This window comes from Columba livia, chromosome 6 (genome assembly GCF_036013475.1).
Source record: "Columba livia isolate bColLiv1 breed racing homer chromosome 6, bColLiv1.pat.W.v2, whole genome shotgun sequence".
Classification (NCBI taxonomy): Eukaryota; Metazoa; Chordata; class Aves; order Columbiformes; family Columbidae; genus Columba; species Columba livia.
In genome coordinates this window covers 28660997-28683369 of record NC_088607.1, presented here as the reverse complement: position 1 = coordinate 28683369, position 22373 = coordinate 28660997, and the positions used below count along the sequence as shown (strand labels likewise).

General features: G+C 40.8%; 1 protein-coding gene across 18 annotated transcripts in view; it reads left to right on the top strand.

Annotated features, from left to right (window-relative positions):
* Window positions 1-22373, top strand: part of ZMIZ1 (zinc finger MIZ-type containing 1) — a 346742-nt gene that overhangs the window by 209232 nt on the left and 115137 nt on the right. For all 18 annotated transcript variants that reach the window (XM_065067708.1, XM_065067704.1, XM_065067693.1 and 15 more), the window contains one exon: window positions 7778-7883. In XM_065067708.1, the coding sequence (XP_064923780.1) occupies window positions 7778-7883 (106 nt within the window). The remainder of the gene's footprint in view (window positions 1-7777; window positions 7884-22373) is intronic.

Here is a 22373-nt window from a genome sequence, read left to right as displayed (position 1 = left end):
AAAATCACCAAAGTGGGTAATGTAAGCTTATAAAGAAAACACATTTCAACAAATAAATAAAAAGTCGAGGAGGGAGCAGTAAGCTTTGAATCCATTTTCTTCTTTGCAAGCTACAGGCTACAGAAAGGTTCCCTTAAACAGCTTTGCTGGAACTCATGCAAACAAATTATCATCTTCCTCGGAGACAATGAACTCTCTTCTAATTTGCCAAGGAAAGTTGGTGTTATTTTTCAACAGTAATTGTTTTCAAATCAATTAGAGCTGTCTGTAGGCCAGAAACTGAATTACAATTGAAATAGTTGATTCTATAAATTTTGAAATTGCAAAGGATATGGTGTTCTTCGGTACGTAACTCAACTTCTTTCATAGTTTTATGGGGAGCTGATTAAAATAACCTCCATTTTCCACAAACCAGACATAGTTATGTTTTTATTATGATTGATTCTCGTGCTCATAGTTTATAAAGCTCTTTGGGATGAGATATTATGGTAAGGCTAATATTCTTGACAAATTTAAGAATATCATCCTCCTTATATGGCTTTACCTTACTGTCTTCTGAAAGAAACAGCTTCAGGTACTACACAGCAGTTAAAACAATAACCCTGCTTTGGTTGGACAAGGCTGCCTCAGTCTTTTCTGTCTTTTCTTGGGTCCACTCCAGTCTCAGCCCATAGGTCAGCTCTTGCCAAGCACTTTAACAGGTAAATGGTCTTGCTGAGGGCGCTGACTGTCTTTTGTGTCGGTGCTGCAGCAAAAATAGGAATGAGGGGATAGCTGGGAGCAAAACGGACGGATGTACAGACTCGTCTTCAGCGAAGGGCGGTAGCAGCGCTGCCGTGTTATCTTCTTGCGCTTCAGCGCTATGAGGTGCCGAGTTCTTCGCTCCCCATGGCTCCACAGGGGCCCCGCCAGGCAAATAGAGGGCAAGAGAAAGCACAGCTGTGTGCAGTGACTCTGTAACTGGACCTACAGGCTTAAGCTCAGCACCACAAGGGGTTGGACAGCAGGATGAATTTAGATAAGCAGCTTGTGCTTACCTGAGCTGGCTCTTGGCCAAAGCACTGAATGTAACAGAGCTTCGCTAGTAAAAACTGGGGTCTCAGACCATGGTGGTTAGGACCCGGATCTCTCTTTCCGTACAAAAGATGGCACTTCCTACCCCAGTTTGTCTACAAAAACCTGTGCTGAAATAGTAATTAAAAATGCTGGTTTTCCCCCTACTGCCTTAATGTTCTAGATTTCTTCTCCAAATGTTGGGTTTGCCTCAGTCATCAGATGCGAGGAACTTGCCTGTTTAAGAAATTAATCTCTTTAAATGAAATGAAAAACATAATCTGTAGCTGTAGTCCTAGTTGTCTTCTATGTGAAGATTATGGATTTCATTTAAATCTTTTGTTCTGCTTGTAGCTCTTACTAGATCTCTCTGCTGCTGAAGAGAGTTGCTGAAATAATAAGCATCTGTGTTAAACTGATGGAAGTATCTGCTGTAGGTTCATGTTTTAGTGATGCTGATACATGGTACGGTAATCTTTTGAATTACTTTTCTCTTTGGAAAATCCTGGAGCTGAGACTTGAGAATTTTTTAGGTCATTCTTAGGGAAAAAAAAAATAGCTGCTCTCAGTTTCATGATATAGGAATGTATTTTAGCTCATCTAATGTGTAATGGAAAATATAATAAATTAAAAAAGAAAAGAAAAGAAAAAAGATAAGTGTTTTTGAATAATGTCAAGTTTCCACAACAGGATGCCTCAAACAGCAAAAACAACTAAGTCAAGCTAATGCTAATGTGTTCCCAAGGTATCTGCTGCTACATTGACTGTACGCCTGGCTGGGTTCATTCTATTTCACCTGGAAAAGTGTGTAATCAAAAATCAACACGTGACATTCAAAATCAGATTTAGAATCAGGTTAGGATCTGAACGTGAGTAACTACAGATGGTAGAGTGGGTTTGGCGTATCTATAACTCAGAAAATGGCAGGACGCAACTGCCTGTTAGAGCCCTGGAAACGTTGCATTTAGTCTTTGTGTCCAAGATTTCCGGAGCCAGAAGTTCCCAGGGAAGCAGTGCTGCTCCCCCCGCACGCTGGGTGCGTTTGCTCCGCGCAGGGTTGTTTGCAGCGCTCGGGGCTGTGTACGTGCTGTACCGGCACAGCACGGCCAGCAGGCACGGAACACTCTGCTGCAGAGCAGCTCGGAATGCTACCGAATAACTTATTACTGCCTGTCGAATGACCTCATGGTGTCCTAAAGCTTCTTTTTGAACTTAATTTTGTTAGTCAAGGCATGGGCTTATTTGCAGCTTTAGAGTATTTGTTTGAGATGTCTTGCTGCCTAAATTAAAATGCTTTTGGAATTCCTGTATCGCTTCCTTCATATGATGGCTGTATGCTTCATCCACATCATTGTTCAAAGTCTGCCAGGACTCAGGTGGCAACAGTATTGCAGTGGCCCAGTGATCAGGTGGCTTAATTAAAGCGAAATCCCTGTGTCTTTCCCTCTGGGAGAAAATTTCAGATGGAGAGGGTTGAGCATAGTGACCTTTTCTTCTATGTTTCTGGTTGTTGGAGACAGGCAGAGGAGAGGAAGAGGTTGCAAAGGAGGAGATATCCTTATTCAGCATGATTTACTTCACTGTTGCAGCAAGTGCCAAGAAAAGTAGTAATAGTAGATGATAGGGAGACTGGTTTATTTTATTTGGAAAATATGGTCCTTATCCCTCTCATAGAGTGGGAAATATTTTTAAGACAAACCTAGTTTGAGTACAGAGGCTCTGTGGAGACTTTTACATTTGCAGAACCTATGTAATGTCTTTTTTTAACCAGCAAAGGCAAGAAACTAGTTAATGATATATAACTTTACTTACCTACTTCGATTGTCTGTATTGTTGAGGCAGCACTTCTGCAACGGGAGAGTAACAGTCTCATCAGAGCAGGACTTCAGATCACAAAGATTTCTTCCTCCCTTTCCTCTTTTTTTTTTTCCCTCTGTTTGAGGCAGATCACTATTCATGTTGCAAAATTCCTCAATTTGCTTCCTGTTTATCTGATCTTTGTGTGTTACTGAGGGGGAAAAATTACCATCTACATTGCAGAATTCTAATTACAAAATTTCTGCTGTAGTCTTCAAACTGCATTCAGATAATTTCAAGTACGCACAAGTGGCTGAACACAGAGCTGTCTGAACTAGCAATCAGCTGGCATTTTTAGTTTTGAGCAGCCAGCAAATTGAATTGGTAAAATTCATTCTGATGCCAGCAGGGGGGGATGCTCTTGACTGCTGCTAGTTAAGAGATTCATGGAAAGTGCAACATAATGGGAAAGGAGTTTTGTAATAAGCAGTCATAAAGCTCTTTTGATTAACAGGCCTGTTAGGTTAAGAGGTACATTGTTCCAGTACTTTGTGGTGTGATGACAAGAGGAGCAGGGAGTGGAGCGTGCCATGGTGTAGCTCCTTAGCCTTGCAAAAGGAGAAGGAAAAAAAAATGCAGTTAAATTCAGCAAGGACAAAAAAAGTTGGTAGCTGAATTTCTTCTGCTTTCCGTATTATTAAAACCTCATAGTTTTACTCGCACTGTCAATGAAATATTAAGTGTTGAGCCATGGCTTGGCCAAGCACCTCTCTCAAACGTAATAAAAGTTGATCATCTCAATTTATGATCATTGTATGACTGGCAACTATGTCTATTACGTTTTTTGAATGCATTTACTTTTCAATGGGATTTTATGGCATGTATGCTTAGGTCAACTGAGATGCATGCACAGCATTGCAGAATGAAGTCGTGGTTGAACACGTGGTGCTGCCTGGATGTTGTCTGAATTTTTGCTGATGCTCAGCTTGAATTAGCAGTTAGGGAAAGCCTGAGTATGTTGGCCAGTGGTGTCATATCACTTAGATGTAATATCGACTGGATAATGGAAACTGTGTTGAAATGATCCCATCTGATCAGTGCTGTTACCTGAGTAAGACTGAAATCAGAGGAGGTTTTGCACTTGGAGAACTCCTGGAACAAGGTTCAGCATGAGCTGGGTGGCTCCAGTCAGCAGCAGGTGTCTGAAATCACTAAGAATGGGCTTGGGATGGACCTAAGGGAACATGGTGTCTACACTTTTTTCCCAGGCTGGGATGTCATATAGGTATTTTCTGGTCTATTTTAAATTCCTTTGCCCCCCTGAATTCCAGGGACTAATAGTCAGCCTGTGCCAGTGCTTGATGATCTTTAAATATCTGGAGAATTTTCCCAGTACTTACCCGTAGTCACTTGTACACTGAGCAGATGAATTCTGTTGTGTGTTCCCCGTTTTCTGCTTGGGCATTTGATTTTTCTTCCCCATCTGTAGTACTTCATACATGTCATAGGCCTGGGTTTTGTTTCGTTGTCTGTGCAGGTACCTGAAATTTCTGAGAGTCACCTTTTTATCATCTTTAAACCAGAGATTTGCTGTGCCTCCAAGGTATCTGTCTTGAATGAATTCCTGAAGATAATCATTAGCATTTACAAGGTTTGCCAGCGTTAGTTCCTTTGAGGCACTGGAAGGTAAATTTCAGCAGGGTCTGCTGACTTGAATATATTAAACTTACCAAATGTCTTGTAGTTAGTTCTTTGCGTTTTCTGGATCATGTTCCTATGACGCATTTGTCACCTTGTTTCTGAGAAGTCTCAGTGTTAATTTAAAAGGCCAGGAGGTCCCTTGCGTACAGGGCCACCGGAGGAAAACCTTCCACGTACCGCGTGAGCGGTGTCTGACTTCAGTAGGCAACCTGAAAGAGGGTCTTTGGAGAACAGATGATCTGTTCTGTTTGACTTGCGTCTTGAAATAAAAGTAAGTCGTTAGCTGTCACAATCGAAAGGGAAACTTTAAATGCAGTTAATGGAAATATTTTTGAGCCTATGAAGAAACTAGGGGTAAAAAGTGAACTACCCTATTTGTGTTGACCAAGGGGGCCTCTGAGGACTGGTTACAAAAGCCAAGGGTAGGGGGAGAAGGCCCAGAGAAAGTCCTTTTGCACGTGCTTCTACCAGTTTGTTTTGCAGAGCCTCTTTCTGCATTTATCAGTGTGCGTAGAAGAAAATTTAGGTGGAAAATTACTCTTGGCAAAAGGGAAGTCTTATTAGAAATGTCTGTTTTCTATCAAGTAGCTGAAGGTTTTGTTGTTGCTCATTTGAGAGGCAGAAGGGTTTTTTGTACAGTTTGTCAGTGGAAGAGCTTTCTTTCAAATTTAGATAATTTTGTTTGTTTTAGGTAAAATGAATTTGCAATTTGTTTTCCCCTCACAGTTTTCATGAAAAACATGAGCAATGAGTAGCCGTGTGACTGTTGTTAGGACTTGGACTGACCTAGACTTTACAATGTATTTAGTGAAGACATTGCAATCATAGATTGGCTTTCATGGGCTCAGGGTTTTACAATTCTCTGTATTTCTTGAGTTGCCTTGTAGAATTTCTTCCATAATTAGCAAGATGTCAGTTGAGAGCAGCGACTTGGCCTCTGGCCAGCAGGGTCTCAGTACTTGTCGCTTTGTGTTGTAAAATGAACCAAACATACAGGCAGGCAATGCGTTTCTGAAGGTTCCATGTGCTCACGGATGAGCAGGTGTATCTGCCTCCCTGTCCAGTTTCAAAATAAATAGTTCAAGGATAATGTGCTTTTTTAAAACAGAAAATGGGACAGCCCTTTCTCCTTTGTTTTACAGACCTGAATAGCACTCTGAAATGCGTTCCTCTGTGATAGTATAGATGATGCCTAAAGAAGTGTAAATAATGTTTACACATTGATGAGACATGCCCACAGGAGCCGTTAACAAGGTGTTTTTTTCAGAGGAGCTTTCTCCCTGCTTCCTACTGATCCCTAACGCCGGCCTGTCCGTCTGGAAGTAGGAAAGGGGAACAGTTTGATTTCCAAGCATGTACATGTCCTCCAGATCTCATAGTAGCCCATCAGTCTGCACTCCTATTGCTACCTTAGCCTGAAATACGAGATACCTTGTTGTTCTGCTGTTGTTCTTTTTGTTGTGGGGTTTTGTTTGGTTGGTTTTGGGGAGGTTGTTCGTGGTTTTCTTTGTTTGTTTAATCCTGTTTTGAGCAAGTTTGGATCCAGAGTCTTAGCCAGGATATTAACAACAATCAGACTTTCAAGTGTAAAGGATAAAAGGCTGACCTACCAAGTTGGAAGTGTTTCGTGATTTATCAAAAATAATTGCATTCTTTCTCGCAAATTATTTTCTGTTTCCTATTTAAAACTTAGAGCTGTACTTGTAAAGAGAAACAGGAAATAAAAACAGTAGGTGTGTTCTAAGTTTGTGTATTATTGTACTGATTCCCCAAATTCTCATTTCATTTCCCTGAAGCTCTGCACTGCTCAATTTTGACAGGGGACGGTTAAAAGGAAATAAGGAGGGGACACTTCCACCTGATAAATTAATGTGAATTGGTAATTTGTAAATTAACAGGAACAACAGAAACAACGAAAGTCTACCTGGAAACTTTATCCATGATAGTTCTTGCTTAAGAGAGAAATATGATTCTTTATTGTTAATTAGGAAAAGTGAATATTGGAAAAAGTTCTAAATAGTAATCTGCATGTAATAGTGTTGAGCAGGTAGGGCAGAATAGTGCATTTATTTACCATTTGTAGGCTATTGCATATGTTGGTTCTTCACTCTGTTCTGCACTGCTGTTTTTTTGGGGAGAACCAGGCCTGATCACAGAAAATTGCAGGATCATTAATTTAGGAAGAAGCTTTCAGATGGAGATAGGGGAGGGAAAAGGATATTTTCTAGTATTGTAAGCTATTTAGGATAGGGACTTCTTTTGCTTCACCCAAGGAAATGGTGTTCTGTTTCTTGTGGGGTTCCTTGACCATCGTTTCGATGCAAAGCAGTCATGGCAATGTTAAGAAAAACCTGTTTTATCTGTACCTCTGAGTCTGAAGTCATCCTGTGTCACTGGAAAGCCCTATAAAAGCTCTACTGTGTGTAACTTCAGCATAGTTTGCCAGGATGACCACAGTATTGTATTTATCCTAGGCAGATTTTCATGAGGATGCATTCTTGGCTGATAGCTGAGTTGCTGGCCTGGAGAAACACTTGACTGCTTTTAATCCTTAACCTGCAGCCTTTGATTTGCCTAGTTCTTGCTAGTCCTTCTAGATCAGCTCACATTTCCAGAAGTCAAAAATAAAAGAAAACAAAAATACCTTCTTTCCCTATCTAATGCGTTCAGCAAATACCTCTCGGATAGGCGTGTTTATTCTAAGACTGTAGTAAATGTGTTTGCCAAGATGGTATTGTTGAAATGCAGCGACTGCGCCAGTGATCACAGCGCCCGAGAAGCTCCCGTTGGTGTGGAGGGCATTTCAGCCGAAAGGACCTGGGGCACCGCTCTTGGGAACAGGGTCGGGAACTGCTTGTGACACAGAGACAGACACGTAGGGACTTCTCATCCCCAAGTCTCAAGTACAGTAAAATTTGTTCTGTACAATTTTTGCATACATTTCTTTTGCATTATTTCCTCTGGAAAAGCTTTGTCTCTCCAACTTTCATGCAACTACCAGGTCAAGTGGTCAAAGAACCAGATGACCAGAAGACCCCTGTGTTCAGTTTGCCGTGCTTGTGCTGGAAACTACCGAAGAGCAATGCCTCATACTGTATTTGTTCCCATTTTTGTTCTGTTGGATATCACAGCAGATTCAGTCGCCCAACATTAGTGCTGATAAGCAGGTTAATGTAACTTTGCAAAGAGTTCAAGTAACCCCTAATGAAGTTTTCTCTCTTTGCAGGTGGTTAGTCGAGTGGCAGCTCAGCAAGGATTTGACTTGGATCTTGGATACAGGCTACTGGCAGTATGTGCAGCCAACAGGGACAAATTCACTCCAAAATCAGCTGGTAGGAAAAGCCTTTTTTTCTGGTGTATTACTGATTCTTGGATGGTTATATTCTGAATAACTGTGACCTGGTATTGTCTTGCATTCTTTAAAAAACAAAACCAAACCCAAACACGTATTTGATGGTAATAGTGCTGCTGCTTTTAGCATTTCAATGGCTTGCTTTTCTGAGGATACATGACTTCGGAAATTTACGTTTTCCCTGACTGGTGTATTTGTTGCCCTGCTTGATCTTATAGATGAAACGTTACTTCCAGAAGCAATAATATTCGGTAATTTCATGGTGGAAATGAACACACTGAGGCCCCTCCATCTTGGTAAACCATTGATTTTGCGTCATATGTCAACCTCCAGACCTTTCACATTCATTCTGCGCTCCCCAATACTTGTATTGCCAGACTTTTATTCCTTGACTGCATATGTCTGTGCAAAGAAGTACCATGGTTTCTCATACATATAGTTGTTAGCTTTAGAATTGTGAGCCAAGGGTAGGTGGCAATCCTATTGGTATAGTATTAAGTAGCCATTTTTCCAGTATTTTACAGCAATAATCTGTTATAGGGCTCTGATCAAGTAGCAATATTTGATCATGGTGTATGGCTGCTGCTCCTCTGTGTAGTACAAGTAGAAAATGCACTTTAGAGTCTTTCTGCTTCTCACATGTTTGATTTAACTGGAGCATTTAATTCTGGTTCTCCTTTTCTTAGCTGATGAATGTCAACATAATGTGCACTGGCTTGGAAAACAGGCAGATAACTGTTCTGTTTCAGACTGAGCATGGATAACTTTTCTGCTTAGTACTAAACTGGTATGCAGTCCCTGTTTTAGAACACCACAAAAGGTTGCCTTCTTCTGAAACAGTGATTTGTAGTCAACTGATTGGGTTGTTAACACTTCTTTTCATGTTCCTTTTCGGTTTTTACCAGCCCCAAAATTCCTTGCTCATGGCTGCCTTTTGTCCTAAGTGCTCTAAGCACATGCAAAAGTACCTTTCACATCAAGGCATATTCACAGAACTTACTGATATATCTTTCATACAGGAGGGGATCATTAATTGTACTAAATATTGAATAAGCTGTCTGATTTTCATCTGGGAAAACTGTGTGGAAGATAAAACATTCAGTTGACCAGGCCTGATCTCCTTATTTTATTTATTTTGTGAATTGCTAGTAAGTTTCTCCAGTTGTTCGCTATCACATCTGTTCTTGATTTTTTTTTTTTAAAGCTTGACAGATGAGGATTTCTGACTATGAGTGCATTAAGTGAGACATGAAAACTTTATTCACTTTGAAAATACACCTATTAAAAGCAGTGATACCCCCTCTCTTGCCGGTTCTTTCTGAGGGGTGTGTGTAGTAAGTGAGGTTGTCATCTCTGGATCTTTTTATGTTTTAGTCCTTTTCCTTTAGGCTTGGATGAGGGGATAGCCTTGAAAACCACTGATCAGTCTTCACATCCTAGAAAAGCCCAATGTCAGTGTCTGATTTCTACCAGTACTTCGTTTTTGGGAATATATGCTATTTTTTCAACTCATTACAGTAGGAAACTGTACAGATTTCAGTCTTTCCATTGTTAATAGATATGATACTAGAAGGATGGTAATGAAGACATGTGCTTGTCTCTCAGTGTATTCTAAAAAGCTTCTCAGTCCTTTGCTTTGCTTCCTACTTCCCAATTTCATGTACAACTGATTTCTTAGCGTTATGTTATATATTTGGTTTCACTATTATTTTTACCATGTATACAGTTGTTTCACTAGTTATTCCTGGGCTTTCATCATGCCCATCCACACTGCATTTTTAGTGCTCATCTTGTCTGTACTAAATACTCAAATTTTGGTGCATGCCAGAACGTATTTTCTGGTATGTCATGTATAGCCCCTACTTCGAGGCTGCCACATTCATATATGATCTGCAAGAGGTACATCACTGAATGGGCGACTTAAAAGACTAACAGACTAGCATTACAAAGTCATCCTGACTTTTTTAAAAGGGTTAATTCCAACCTCTAAATGAACTGGCATTTTCTGATTTCCACAGTAGAGTGGAAAAACTCATTCACTTTTTGTAAAAATGTTGAGGTTGTCTTTTGCCTTTTTTTTTTTTTTTTGTAAACAGTGAGCATCATTGAAAGCTGCCTTTCATTATTTGCTTAAGTTGTTGTCAAGGATGCTCTCATGTTGTTTTGAGTAACTAATTCTTTCTTTGTGTTACATCTGTTGAATGACACCTTCAACACTTGTTCCAGTCACTTTTCTACAGACATCCTGTGACGGAGCAGGGGGACCACCCCAGCCTGGCACCCCTCTGGTCTGCTGGTTGGCAGAGGTGGCTGACCCAGCGCAACTGATAGTCCTGCTCCTGTTCTCCAGGGACTCCCATCCAACACTGTTTGGTGTTGCCGAGCCACTGTTTGATGTCCCGCTTCTTTGTCTGCCTTGTTTTACTTGGCCTTGTAGATAGTTAACAATTAGCTAATACAAATCGTTTTAGAGAATGGACTGAGGCGGAGACCCGTGTGGCATGAAAGGTATTAAAAAGTTGTCGTGTGTGTGCGCTTTTAAATAGTAATGATGATTTAATGACTGTGCCTTTTGTCTCTGCTTTCTGGTGTTTGTACCTGAAATAATAGCTGTGCCTCCTTTTATTCTGCTCACCCATGCTGCTGCATCTGGGCCGCTGCCTCAGCAGGAGGTCAAATACAGCGCTTCCCGCCCCGAAGACAAATGACAAAGACTTTAAGAATATGTCTGTCTCTTTTGGTGACAGCTGCTCCCCAAACCTTCCACGGCAAATTCCTTTGCCTTGTTGTGACACCTATGGGGAACGGCCCAGCAGGTGACCTGCCTGCTCATTTGCTTTCCGACTGCAGCAACCTCAGTGGCGCTTTAGTGTGTGAGCACATGGGTGTTTGTGTATTCAGGTTTTTCTGCCTGAAGAGACCTTCTTTCTGAATAGTGCTTGCTTGGACCTTTCCTGAGCATGCTGTCTGCTGTTCTGTCCTTTCCACAGAAGATTTCAAGTGACTTGGTAGCTTTGTTTTAAGGTCTGCTATTCAACAAAAAACAGAGTTCACCGACTGAGTGTTGGGGTTTGTGTTGTTCGTGGGCAATTTTTTTTGTTCTTTTGTTTGCTTGTTTTTTGAAGAGCGGGGGAATAACTTTCTCTTCTGAAATATTTAAAAAAAAAAAAATACTTTATCGAGCTACTGAATCTCATTGCTCTTGTAGCTCCTTTTGCTTTTGTCAGGAGGCCAAGCTGAGGCCAGACAAGGGGACGACAGGATGAGATCATACAGAGAGCTTTGTCAGAAAAGGACAGTGTTCAGTGTCTCTGTAAAAAGAGAGAGGGAGGAAGGAGCCCGAGGGCAGAACTGTGCAGAAAAGATACTTTAGCTATCACTGGGAAGCTACAGTAAACAAATGCTGTGATAGCTTGGATGGTCAGCTAAGTGTTAGATATTTGATAGCAGAGATAGCAACCCCTTTTTGATATTGCTTTGTTTTCAGTCCCTAAGGCTCTGCCTGGTGTGCTTTTGTTTTTATTTTTCAAGAGCAGTATTAGTTAGTAATCTTAATTTTATATGAAGCCTAAGCTAAAACTTTATACTATTTGAGGATTATACATTATGTTTTGGGTATTCTATTTAGCTTTAGTTGTTGTAATAGAACTGTAAAATAATAGGGATGTTCTTAGTGGATCTGGTACCAAAGCTGTGAATAAATTGGACTCCGGGTTAACAAAGGCATTTGCAGTGAGAGTGCTGGAAAATGGTGGTGTTAAAACATCAGTGGACCTAAGGTACATCCTGATTAGGGTATATCACCTAGCATGTTTTACTGCCTTGTTTCAAAGCAATAGTATAGATTGGACAAAGTGTCATTTTGTGTATTATCCAACTTACAGAAATGAAGGAAGAGACGAAATGAGGCTTCAATGTGAATGAGGAAAAGGTAGAAAGTAAGGATAACCTCTAGCTTGCAGGGGAGCGTAAGGCTAGATGAACACTTTGCTAAAGTTTCTGATAATAAAGCTCACATCGTCTGTGGAGGCAAGACAAAGCGAGGTGCCTAAAAGGATTACAAGTGTAGAATGGAAGTGACTGCAGCCAAGGCCGCTGGCATCCCTCCAGCGTGAAGGGACCTAATGATCAGCATGCCTGCATTTGGAAAGAAATAGTGTAGAAAATGTCAGTCTCATGGCTCACGCCAAGAATTTTCAGCAAATTAGCCAAGTCAAAATGGTCTCATGACTAGAGAAGAAATACAAATGCTGTACCTGTGTTTAGCAAAGTGGCTGATAAGAGGCATGAGTAGGCAGCTTTATGAGAGCAGAGTAGAAGAGCTTGGCTTATGTTGTTCATGAAATGAAAGCTGAGCAGGGTTATGAAATGTCTGTAAATACTAACAAATAACAGAACAAGAACTATGAAGCTACAGGACAGCGTTGGCAAGAAAGCGTATAGGTGTAAATTGAATAAAGTATTGAAATAAGGGGGAAATTCTGAACTGTTAAGGCAGTTGAAATTGGAATAGATTTTCAGTTAGAATGACAGTGGAGAGAGAAGGAGCAGAGGAAACGAAAATGGAAAATCAAACTGCTTTTTAAAGGTAAAACCCAATAAACGTATGAAACTGACTGTATAATGTGGTTCTTGATGTAGATGAAAGCTGGTTAAGACCATTTTATCTGTGTATTTCTAAATTCTTGGTACATTTCCATGCAGCTGTCTTATCTCGTAGTACTTACTGTCCTAAAACTGTCCACTCGACGCTCTTCATTAAAATAAAGGTATCATTTTCTGTTAGCTGTTACCTTCTGAAACGGCTTCTGATGCAGAAGGTTGGCTACATTTCAGGTGATCCCTCAGTTCCCTTACTAGCTCTTAGCACAGATACTCACTGTGTGCCCTTGGCCGCTTTGCTCTCTGTTTTGTAGTTTTGTATCTTTGAAGCAAGGATAAAAATACACCTTCCATCTCACTCTTATTTGTCTGGTTTAATTAGATTCAGTATCAGGCAGGACAGAAACTACCTCTTCCCCTGTGGGTATGTATTCAGTGCAGTGGAGCCATGGTTTCAGCTGGGACACTTACACTTTGTGGTTATACAGATAAAATAATTCTGTTCTGGAACATGTATTGGCAAGATATACCTTTGTTGCACCTAAGGCTCTCTTTCCTAAAGGTTCATAGTATGGATACTGCAAATAAATGAGTAATTAATTCTTAATTCATGCAGATTACAGGGTTAGTTTCTGCTAATGAAGTCAGCACCTCCCCATGGCCAAAGGGAAGTGCGGTCAGTACTGTTGCTTAGTGGCCAGCAGCATTCATCTCTCTCTGTAGTCTGTGACAACCACATTCACAGTGACTGCAGAAAAGGGGATCACAAGGAAGGCACCGTGGACTTCGCCCATTTGTCTTGCCCATGGGTTTACTTAGGACAAAACTCTAGAAGACCTCCTCTTTGGAAAATTATATCCTGCATCTTGAGCCTCTGTCAGGTTGACCTGACATGCGGCAGACTTGTCAGGAGTCAGTTCTCAACCTTGAGATCTTGAGATGGAGCATCTGAAGAGCTGCAGAATGAGAGATGCTCTTCCACACTGGACCTCACTTGTTCAAGCTGTTCCTGTTCCCTTCCTCTGAGATGCCTCTTGCCTAGGCACTGCGTCTGCCTTCTGTTCTTGGTAGAAAAACTATCATACTTATGTCTGACTTTCATTATCCTTGGTTTGGCAATTCCTCTTCATCTTTGTGAGTTTTATGGACTCATGACATACCCATGTAGATAGGTATTACTTTGCTGGAACGGAGATTTGCTCCTTTTTGGCTTTGACTGCTCTGTTGTGCAGTTGAACACCTGTGTTTATAAAGGAGGTTGCATGACTGAGCTGCTGCTTCTTTATTCTGTTTAGCTAAAATATCAGGTGGCTTATCTTACTCGTTCTTTTTGACATTTGACAGGTCATTGTTACCATGGTACCAACTCTGACTTTGAAAGATGGAGCAGTAAAACTGTGTTGCCAGGTTGAAACATTTTTTTCACTAATGCCTTTACTGTAGTACTTAGGAGAATTGCCGAGACTCAGCTATAGCAACAAGCGAGCTCTGCTGTTTCCTTAGTCTGTGCCTTGGATTTTCATGAGGCTGGTGCTTACCTGGATGCTCACTTTGCTGTGGATTTGAATGGTACAGAGAATTAGTTCATTATGCAATTCCTGGGTGGTATCTTTTCCTAGTGTGTGAAACACACTTTCACTTGGACTGGAGTTGGCATTCTCCAGAGAAGATTTGTGTTGATTTCTATCACTGTTTTCTGTCTTCTGATTCAGGGACCACATATGTGCTGAGAGCAACTGAAAATTTGGTGACAGAGACAGACTAGAGCTTGGTCTTGGTGTAAATTTTGATGTTTTCTTTTCTGTTGTTGTTTCGAGTAACATATCTGTTCCTTTGAACATGAGTTAAGTCACAAATGGAAAGTAAGAAGGGAGGCAGCTGTGAAAACATACATATATTCGTGGGAGATAAGAAAGCAAACTCTTCAGAATGACATTTGCCCTTTGCAACTTACCTTTCCTCAGCTTACACCATGCAGTCCTGAACTTGTTCCCTTTTGAGCTGCAACACATCCAAATGTGTGCCCAGCCTGTGTGTCTTGAAGGTATTGGGAAAAGTCTGTGAGGAGTCCAGCACTGACAGCAGTAACAGCGGCTTCGACGGGGCTTGGTACCTGTTCTGCTGCTGGAGAGCTGAACGACCGAAAGCACCAACTGTGCAAACAGATCAGATCGGCAAGCTCCAGGACAGTGGGTTCACCTCCTGAATACAGTTTGGGATTCCGCTGGCTGAAAGTGCAGATCCGCTCCTAATTCCTGCAGGTTTCTCTGCAGCAGATAGTCACCTTGTTAAGAAAAGTTCTTGCTCTGAATACTTGAGAGATGACACTCTGGGAAACACACTGGTTGGTAGACAAGACGTTATATATAGTATTTCTCTTTAAAAAGAGAGATTTCCATGTTGAGAAGTCTAGCTGAATAGGTGTTTTAGTGTTCCATCATGTTCAAATACACCTGTTAATGTACGGCAATAACAAGGTATTTATATAAGTGCTACGTGGTAAAATACATTCATTTAAATATCAGTTAAAGAATAATCAATGATAAGAATTCATCATTGTAGATTGTTCTAATTTGTGTTAGTCTTCGTGCCTCTTCATGAGGGGGAATTCAAGGAGAAAGACCACAGAAAAACAGAAAATGGATTTAAAGAGGCTATTAAGTAATATATGCCCAAAACAAATGCAGTATTGTTCCTTATAACATGTGCTGTTTTTCTGAGAAGTTCAGCAGAGGTTAGTATGCTCATGTTTGATAAGGCTTCTCGATTGTTTCCATTTTATGGATTCTTTTTGTCTCGACTTACTTCAGTTTCAATAGCATATGTAAAGAAAACCATCAAATTAGCTTTCCTCTGCAGGTTTTCTGAATGTCAAGGGAAATACTCTTTTTATTTTTTGATAGTCTGATTAAAGCTACAAGGATGTTTGTGTCTTATTGTGAACTTTTCTTAATATCCTCATAAATCCATATTTTCCATATTTATTCCTGACACATCTGTATATGCTAAATCATGCTTTGTAGCAGTTATCAGTAACACCTGTACACCCATTCAATATATTCCTTATTTCTTTGAGAAATACCTGCATTTAAAGTGTACTCAGGTTACTAATTTTAGTGGATAGAACCAGTTACAATTCTTTAATCCCACTTACTTGTGTTGTCATTTCCCAAAGCCACATTGAGGGCTCTGTAGATTCGAACCTGCAGCCACAGGCACCGATCCCTGGTTTCAAGTTCATAGACTGGATTAAAATGTGCATCTTATAAAGGAAGCTCTCACAGGAAACATAAAATTAAACATTAATAAAGGCAAATATTACTGAATTGGCTTTGAACTCAATAACAGAAGGCTGAACAGGGGCTGCTTCTGAGGAGATAAATGGAACACAGAACATCCACGGACAAAGCAGGGTATTTGTTTCTTGTGTGATAGTCTCCCCTATGGTTGTCTGGTCAGACCCATATGACATTAATCTTGCTCATTCTGGAAGATATTGTCTTTCTATCATAAAAAAACAATTGTGTATTTACTTCAGAAATAATTTCAATTAAGGCAAAGAACCAAAGAGACCTCTCGGTTCTCAGTGTGAAAAATGACTCACTACTGGTCTGAAATGAGATATTGAGATGTACATTGCTGGAAATTTATAAGAGTTGCTGTCTCCTACTGGGAATGTTGGAGTGGGCCTAGTGGTCCTAGAGAAGCCACATACCAAGCAGTGAGAGCGTTTTGCTTTAGAGGTTTTGTAGTATTACAGTCAAATCTGTGTGTTTGAAATAATTAGCAGTAACCACCGTGACTGTGACTTGACCAAAGGAAAAACAACAAGGTATTGCACTTGTGTCACTGTTGTGCTGTCTTGAGAGCAAAACCAAAGACTTCAGGTAGATTTCTGTTAGAACCAAAATTGTGTAAACCTCTTTTCTCTGTTCTGTTACAACATCTAGCATGCTTTACAGGACAGTAAATAGTTTTTAAGTTCTGATTTAGAACTTTACTCAATTTAGCTAAATATACATCTGATACTTGGGATGAGCACCGTTGTGAGCTGGAGAAGGGCTAGGCTGACATTGTGGTCTATCAGAATGGAAGAAAGAAAATACTGTTCTTCCAAAAGAAAGATTATTTTTTCTTCTTTCAGTGCGTGGAAAAAAAATGATAAAGACAATGTCTTCAGTTAGAGCGAATTCTGTGTTGGTTGGATTGTTCTCCCAGCTTGCAGTGCCAGTGGCAGAAGCTGCTGGGGCAGGCGGTGGCAGCGCGGTGGGACAGAGCTCCTGCCCCTGTGCCGCTCTAGCTTGTATCCAACAACTGTGTGAAGCTCTGTGCTTGGCAAGGGACCTGGGCACTGATCACCTGTTGGAGAGTCTTGATAGGGGGTGGAAATAAGTACTGTGTTGCCCGTTTGTCATGTGTGAGCAGGGTCGCTCCCTGTGCAGAATCGTTCAGTGCCGCTGAAGGGACAGAAAGCTGTGGTTCGAAACAAGAATAATGTCTGAGGGCGAAGTCCTTAAGGCCTGTGACACAAAACCGGTGGATCATCAAACTGCTGCTGAAGGCTTGATGGGATCCTTTGGTTATTGATTATCATGTAACTCTGACACACACCAAAATTCAAACTGTGTGTATTCATTGCTAATATGAGAACCCAAACCCTTTGTCAGGGCAAAGAAGTCGACTCAGCAGAGTTCAGCAGCCGGTCGTCCTGTAGAGACCTTGCTAGGAGCTGGGCTTCAAACAGGAAGTCCTTATGAAGGACAACAAAGTGGTTTTCTGCATCCCTTTAGAACAACTACATGCACAGAGGTGTTTCAACATTTTGCTTTTTTTCTTTGGTTGTAGTGTGTGGGGTAGCAAACATTGAAGGTGATGCTAGAAAAACAGAGGGGAACTCCTGACTGCCATGTCTGGCTTGGCACAGCCCCCTTTGGTTCAGTCAGCACTACAGACTGCCAGGCTTCCACAGCTGAAAGCGTGTTCTGTGTTCCACATGTTTCCTTGCTCTGGTGGAGCTCACATCTTCGTGCGCCAGTGACAAATGTGTGCTTTCACTCAGAGACAGTGGAACAGCCAGAGACTCCAGCTCTGGGGAGGGTTATGTTTGCAAATTGAGGGAGGATGGGAAGTATATTGGCCCCATATTTAATTATATCTTTAACTTGTCAATCAAATAGTCTTAAAAAAACCTCTACAGAAACATGATGATGACCTCTAAGGATAGCCTTCAGAAAGCCGACACTGATACATGGTTGACAGTCTCTGCATGATACAAGTCATTCTGTTTTGTAGAGAAGAAAATACAACTAAACTGAGGATCTGTAGGGATAGTGAGCCGATATGTGCATCTACTGTGAATAAAATATATTTGGACTGTGGTTTGAAAGCATACTGAAAACTTGGAATGGTCAGATATTGATTATATATGTTGCCCCATAAAATGAAACAGTTTATTCTGCAGGTGCCACTTAGTCTACAAAGATGAAGGAAAAAAAAAAAGTCTGTTAAGCATGGTTGTTCTATTGTTGTATTTATTTGCATAGGTGATGTTTTTATCTGCCTTTCATCTCTCTGTCCAAAACTCTTATCATGAGGTCAATAAAGCTATAAAGGTCGCAGACAGATTGAAAATGTAAAGCTATGCTTGAGGAAGCTCATGCATGCAGAAATAACTGTGTTCTGTAGCGATGCTGGAATTACTTTTTAAGGTTCCATGTCTAGAAGAACTAATTGTTAATGATACCTTTTCTGAACTCTAAGTCTCCCCTTCTGTGGAGAGAAAGCCTTGGTTGCTGGCTGCGCAGGGTGGTGAGAAATTACGGGTTTGGTGTTTTCAGTGTGCCCAGACCAAACATCATCTGTCCCGCACGTTGAACAGCGTCCATTCTTTTGGCAGCTGTTCGTAAATTTTTAAAGCAGTAGAAGAGTAGAGATGACAGAGTTGAAATGGGTCTATTCCTTTTACTGATGCAACAAAAAGATATAGAGCAATGAAGGGAGAGGTCACAATATGGGAGCGGAGGAGAAGGACAGCGTGTGTCTGCTCGGTTTGCAAGCTGGCAAATTCTGCTTGAGGGAGTTAGTGTGGGAGAGCCTCAATCTCACGTTAAAAATACAGATTTAAGGATGAAAAATCTAGATGTGTCCAGGAAATCCCAATCTTTGAGAGATCGGCAGGTGATAATGTGCTTCTCAATTGTGGCATGTGCAAGTTAATAAGCAAATAACACCCCATCACTAAAATAATTAATTAAATGAATTTTTCTTATTATACATCTCCTTCAACCCAAATGTATCAACCTATCTTTACGAACTAAATGGCTTTAAAAGCACTGTATCAGTTCTGTCACTTAAAGCATATTGCTTTAATAATCCAACCTGTATGTTCTTATTCTGTTTTTGTGTCTCCAGATGCACTCATGAAGTAGATGGGGTAGTTGGTTTCTCTATATCATCAGCTTTCTCTTCAGTGTAATTTGAGGCCGGACCTTTTAAACATTTTTTTTTGTGTTGTTTTGAAAGCAGAACGTTAGGTATGTGCCAGCTGGTTTTGAGTAAATGAAGGACCAGCCGTCTCACAGCACACACAGAGCTGTGAATGGAGTTTCTGAAAAATCATGAAATAAATGGGATTTCTGATTAATATTTTCCAAAGACTCGTTGGTATTTTAGCTGTGTGTTTACCGGTACCATTGATACAGACCTCATAACAAACGAGGATTGTGATAATGGCAGAGTCTTCAGAAGAAGTGCTCTTCGGGGCTCCTTGTTTATTTTGAGTAATGCTTTCTGTAGAACTTTCCATAGTGAGCTCACTTATTTGGTTTCTTACTGTTTTCATCTTCCCCCTTCGCTGCTGTATCCTTCCAAATCCAATGTAGTTGGATGTGCTTGCAGTTAATAATGGCTGTCATGTGTTCCAGGTTTTAAAAGGCCATAAAGACAGAAGGATGGGGTGAAGTATCTGAGTTGAAAGGCTTGTTGAAGATGCTATCTGTGTGCTGAATACAATTGCATGGGCATGTTAAAAGACATCAGATTTTCCTCTAGAGGTGTTCAGCAGGGCGTGGGGCTTTGATCTTGCTGCTTTGCTCTGGTGTGTCCATGGAGGCACCTACCTGTCCTGTGACCTCTGGGGACTTGAACTGTGACTTCTGTTGTCTGCACGAGTGATTTTCGTGTTCCTCGCATTCCTCGTGCAGTGTTTTGGTTTGTTTTTTAAATGCTTTTATTATTTTGTGTGTGTTTTTTACACAGCTTTAGAATATCTTGAATACCAGGACCTAAAAGCCAATGTTCAAATGAACAAATAAGTCATTCACAGCAGGCACCTCCCCACTGCAAGAACTAACAACAGTGAAAAGGATTCCTATAGAAAATTAATTCCACTGTTAAGTAGATGCTAACTTGTAAATTTTCATTCATAGTATGAAAAGCACAACTTTTTGCCTTTTTTTATGTAAATGGAAAAGATTTTTCTGTCTTCTAAAAAAAAATCTGACTTAAAAAAATGAAAGACTGGACCACCCAGTTTACAGTATGAGTGAAATAACTCTCGTCATTCTTCAATCATGAAATTGTCATTATTCAAGAAAGCACTATGGCTATTCAGGAAAGGCCTATGCTTATTTTCTGAGAGATGCTTAGCCTCTTTTTACATGGTGTGAGTGAAGATGAGTTGTTTAAGTGCATTCCTGAATCAGAACCTTAGCACTAATCCTTCAGTCACTGTGAAGAATAAATGAGGGGCAAAGACAAAGGGCCAAATTAAAATCAACGAGATTCTATTCAGATGGGCTCTGCTTCAGCAAGCACATATCTAATTATAAGCACACAAGTAGGCTCACTGACGTCAAAGTTAATTAAACTGCTTAAATTTAGGCACATGCTTAAATTCTTTGCTGACTCAGTATTTTTGAGCTAACAAATAATAGGGACGGCACTGCTGGTCCAAAGCATGATTTAGTGGATGGGGAGGAGTTTAAGCTCCCCCTTTCCTCCATCAGTTCTTCTGAGGTCTGCCTGCTGGCTTTTTATTTGAATTGCAGTGGTGAAGGCATGTGTCAATATGTTAAAGTTTCTTGGAGTGTTTGCTAACAATACCTCAAACATGACAGTTGGATCTCTGGTATCGTAAAGCACATTTCCCCCGTGCGGTATGCTGTGCGGTGTGGCAGGACTGTGCCCAACTCAGTCAGCTTTTCAGCTTTGCTTTTGCTGATGCCACTCACGTGAAATGAATCCTTTCGTCCAGTCTCTGAAATCCCAATTACTAACTCATTTTTGTAACAAAATTAGGAATTAAGAAAGCATGTAGACAGGAGTATTAAATGAAGAATGCCTGTCACACATAAGAAGCTTTGATTCCTTTGGTTTCATGTGTTATTTTAACGTATGATGTCATAAATAAATAACTCATTATTTCTTGGCCTTGAATCATTAAGCGCCTAGTAAGAACTTCCCCTGTGGGAATATGAAGGACAACATGATACTTCTTACACAGAAACTCACATATGGGAATTTCAGCCACGTTTCATAAATGAGCTGGGGCCGGTTGTGTGCTTTTAACTATGCTCCCTGCCTCAACGACACAGTGAAGTTGCCCTGATGTACTAGCAAGGGATTAATCAGGGAGGTGCTCTGCAGAAGATCACATTTCTTGCACTTGGTAAAACTCAAGCCATGGGGACTCAGGGGCTGCAAAGGAAGTTAATAAAGTTATCAACAGCAATAAGTTCAAAAAGAAGAGCAGCTAAGAGAGCTAAATAACTGAAGACTGGTGTTTTTAAAGGTATTCAGCATTTTATGTGTACGTTATCTACTTATCACTATTTCCTAGTAATTGCTTGCGTGTAAAGCTTCAATTTAATCATCTTCCTTTAGATACCGGAAAATGGCATGTATTCGTTTATGTATTCATGTCTTTGTTGTTAAAAAAAAAGCGCCTTCTCTACTGATGACTTCTGCATCAGTTTCACCGCTAGTGATTGAAAGCTGTTGCTTTTGGCGAAGTGCTCCATTACCTGTGCAGGCTGCCTTGATAGAGAATGGGTAACCTCGTAGTCAGTATTTGTGTCATTTATTTCGTGCCAGTTGGCAGCTCTGTTCACGGTCCAGAGTAGCATGGTCTAACCAGGTGGCTTGCAAGTTAAGCCAGAGCTTCAGTTTGACTTGGTTCCCATTGCTAGGTGAGGTAAAGGAAGGAGAGAGGGAGCAGCTGTTGAACAGTGTGTGGGGGACTGGTCTCTAACAAGAGAGTGACAGAGCATCAGCTTTCCTCTCCTGGGCATCTCCCACGCTATCTCCTCTCTCCCGTAGCAGCTCATGGTCCTGCCCATGGAGTCAGAGCAGCTACTGGCACTGCTGAAGCCGTGCGCAGGGAGTGAGAGGATGGGAGCAGCCCATCACGCAGGCAGCTTTATAATGAATATACTACAAATTGTCTTTTTTGGTGGACATCGTCTCAGCCAGCAAAGCATAAGAAAAACTCAGGCCTGAATGGTCAGTTTTTTGACTGTCTTTTTTGTAGAGTATTCCTTGACTGCATCCCATGTGGCTCCCTAAGATGATGATTTAATTCGTTTATACCAGGACATTCCTGTAACAATTTTTTTTTTCCCAGTCATATGTGCATATTGTGCATACTAAACAGGATGAAAGTGTCAAACTATATCTGAAATACTTATCATGATAACAGAAGGATCGAAGTGGGGCCGCAGTCATTTTATACATAAAAGTTGTCTAAATGGATAACAGGTTACAGTAGAACTTGTAATATAATGACCTAAGTGGGCAGATTTAGTTATGATTAGAACATGCTGCAGGAGGTCTTGAGTTACAGCTGGGGCTTCACTATAGACTCATCTCT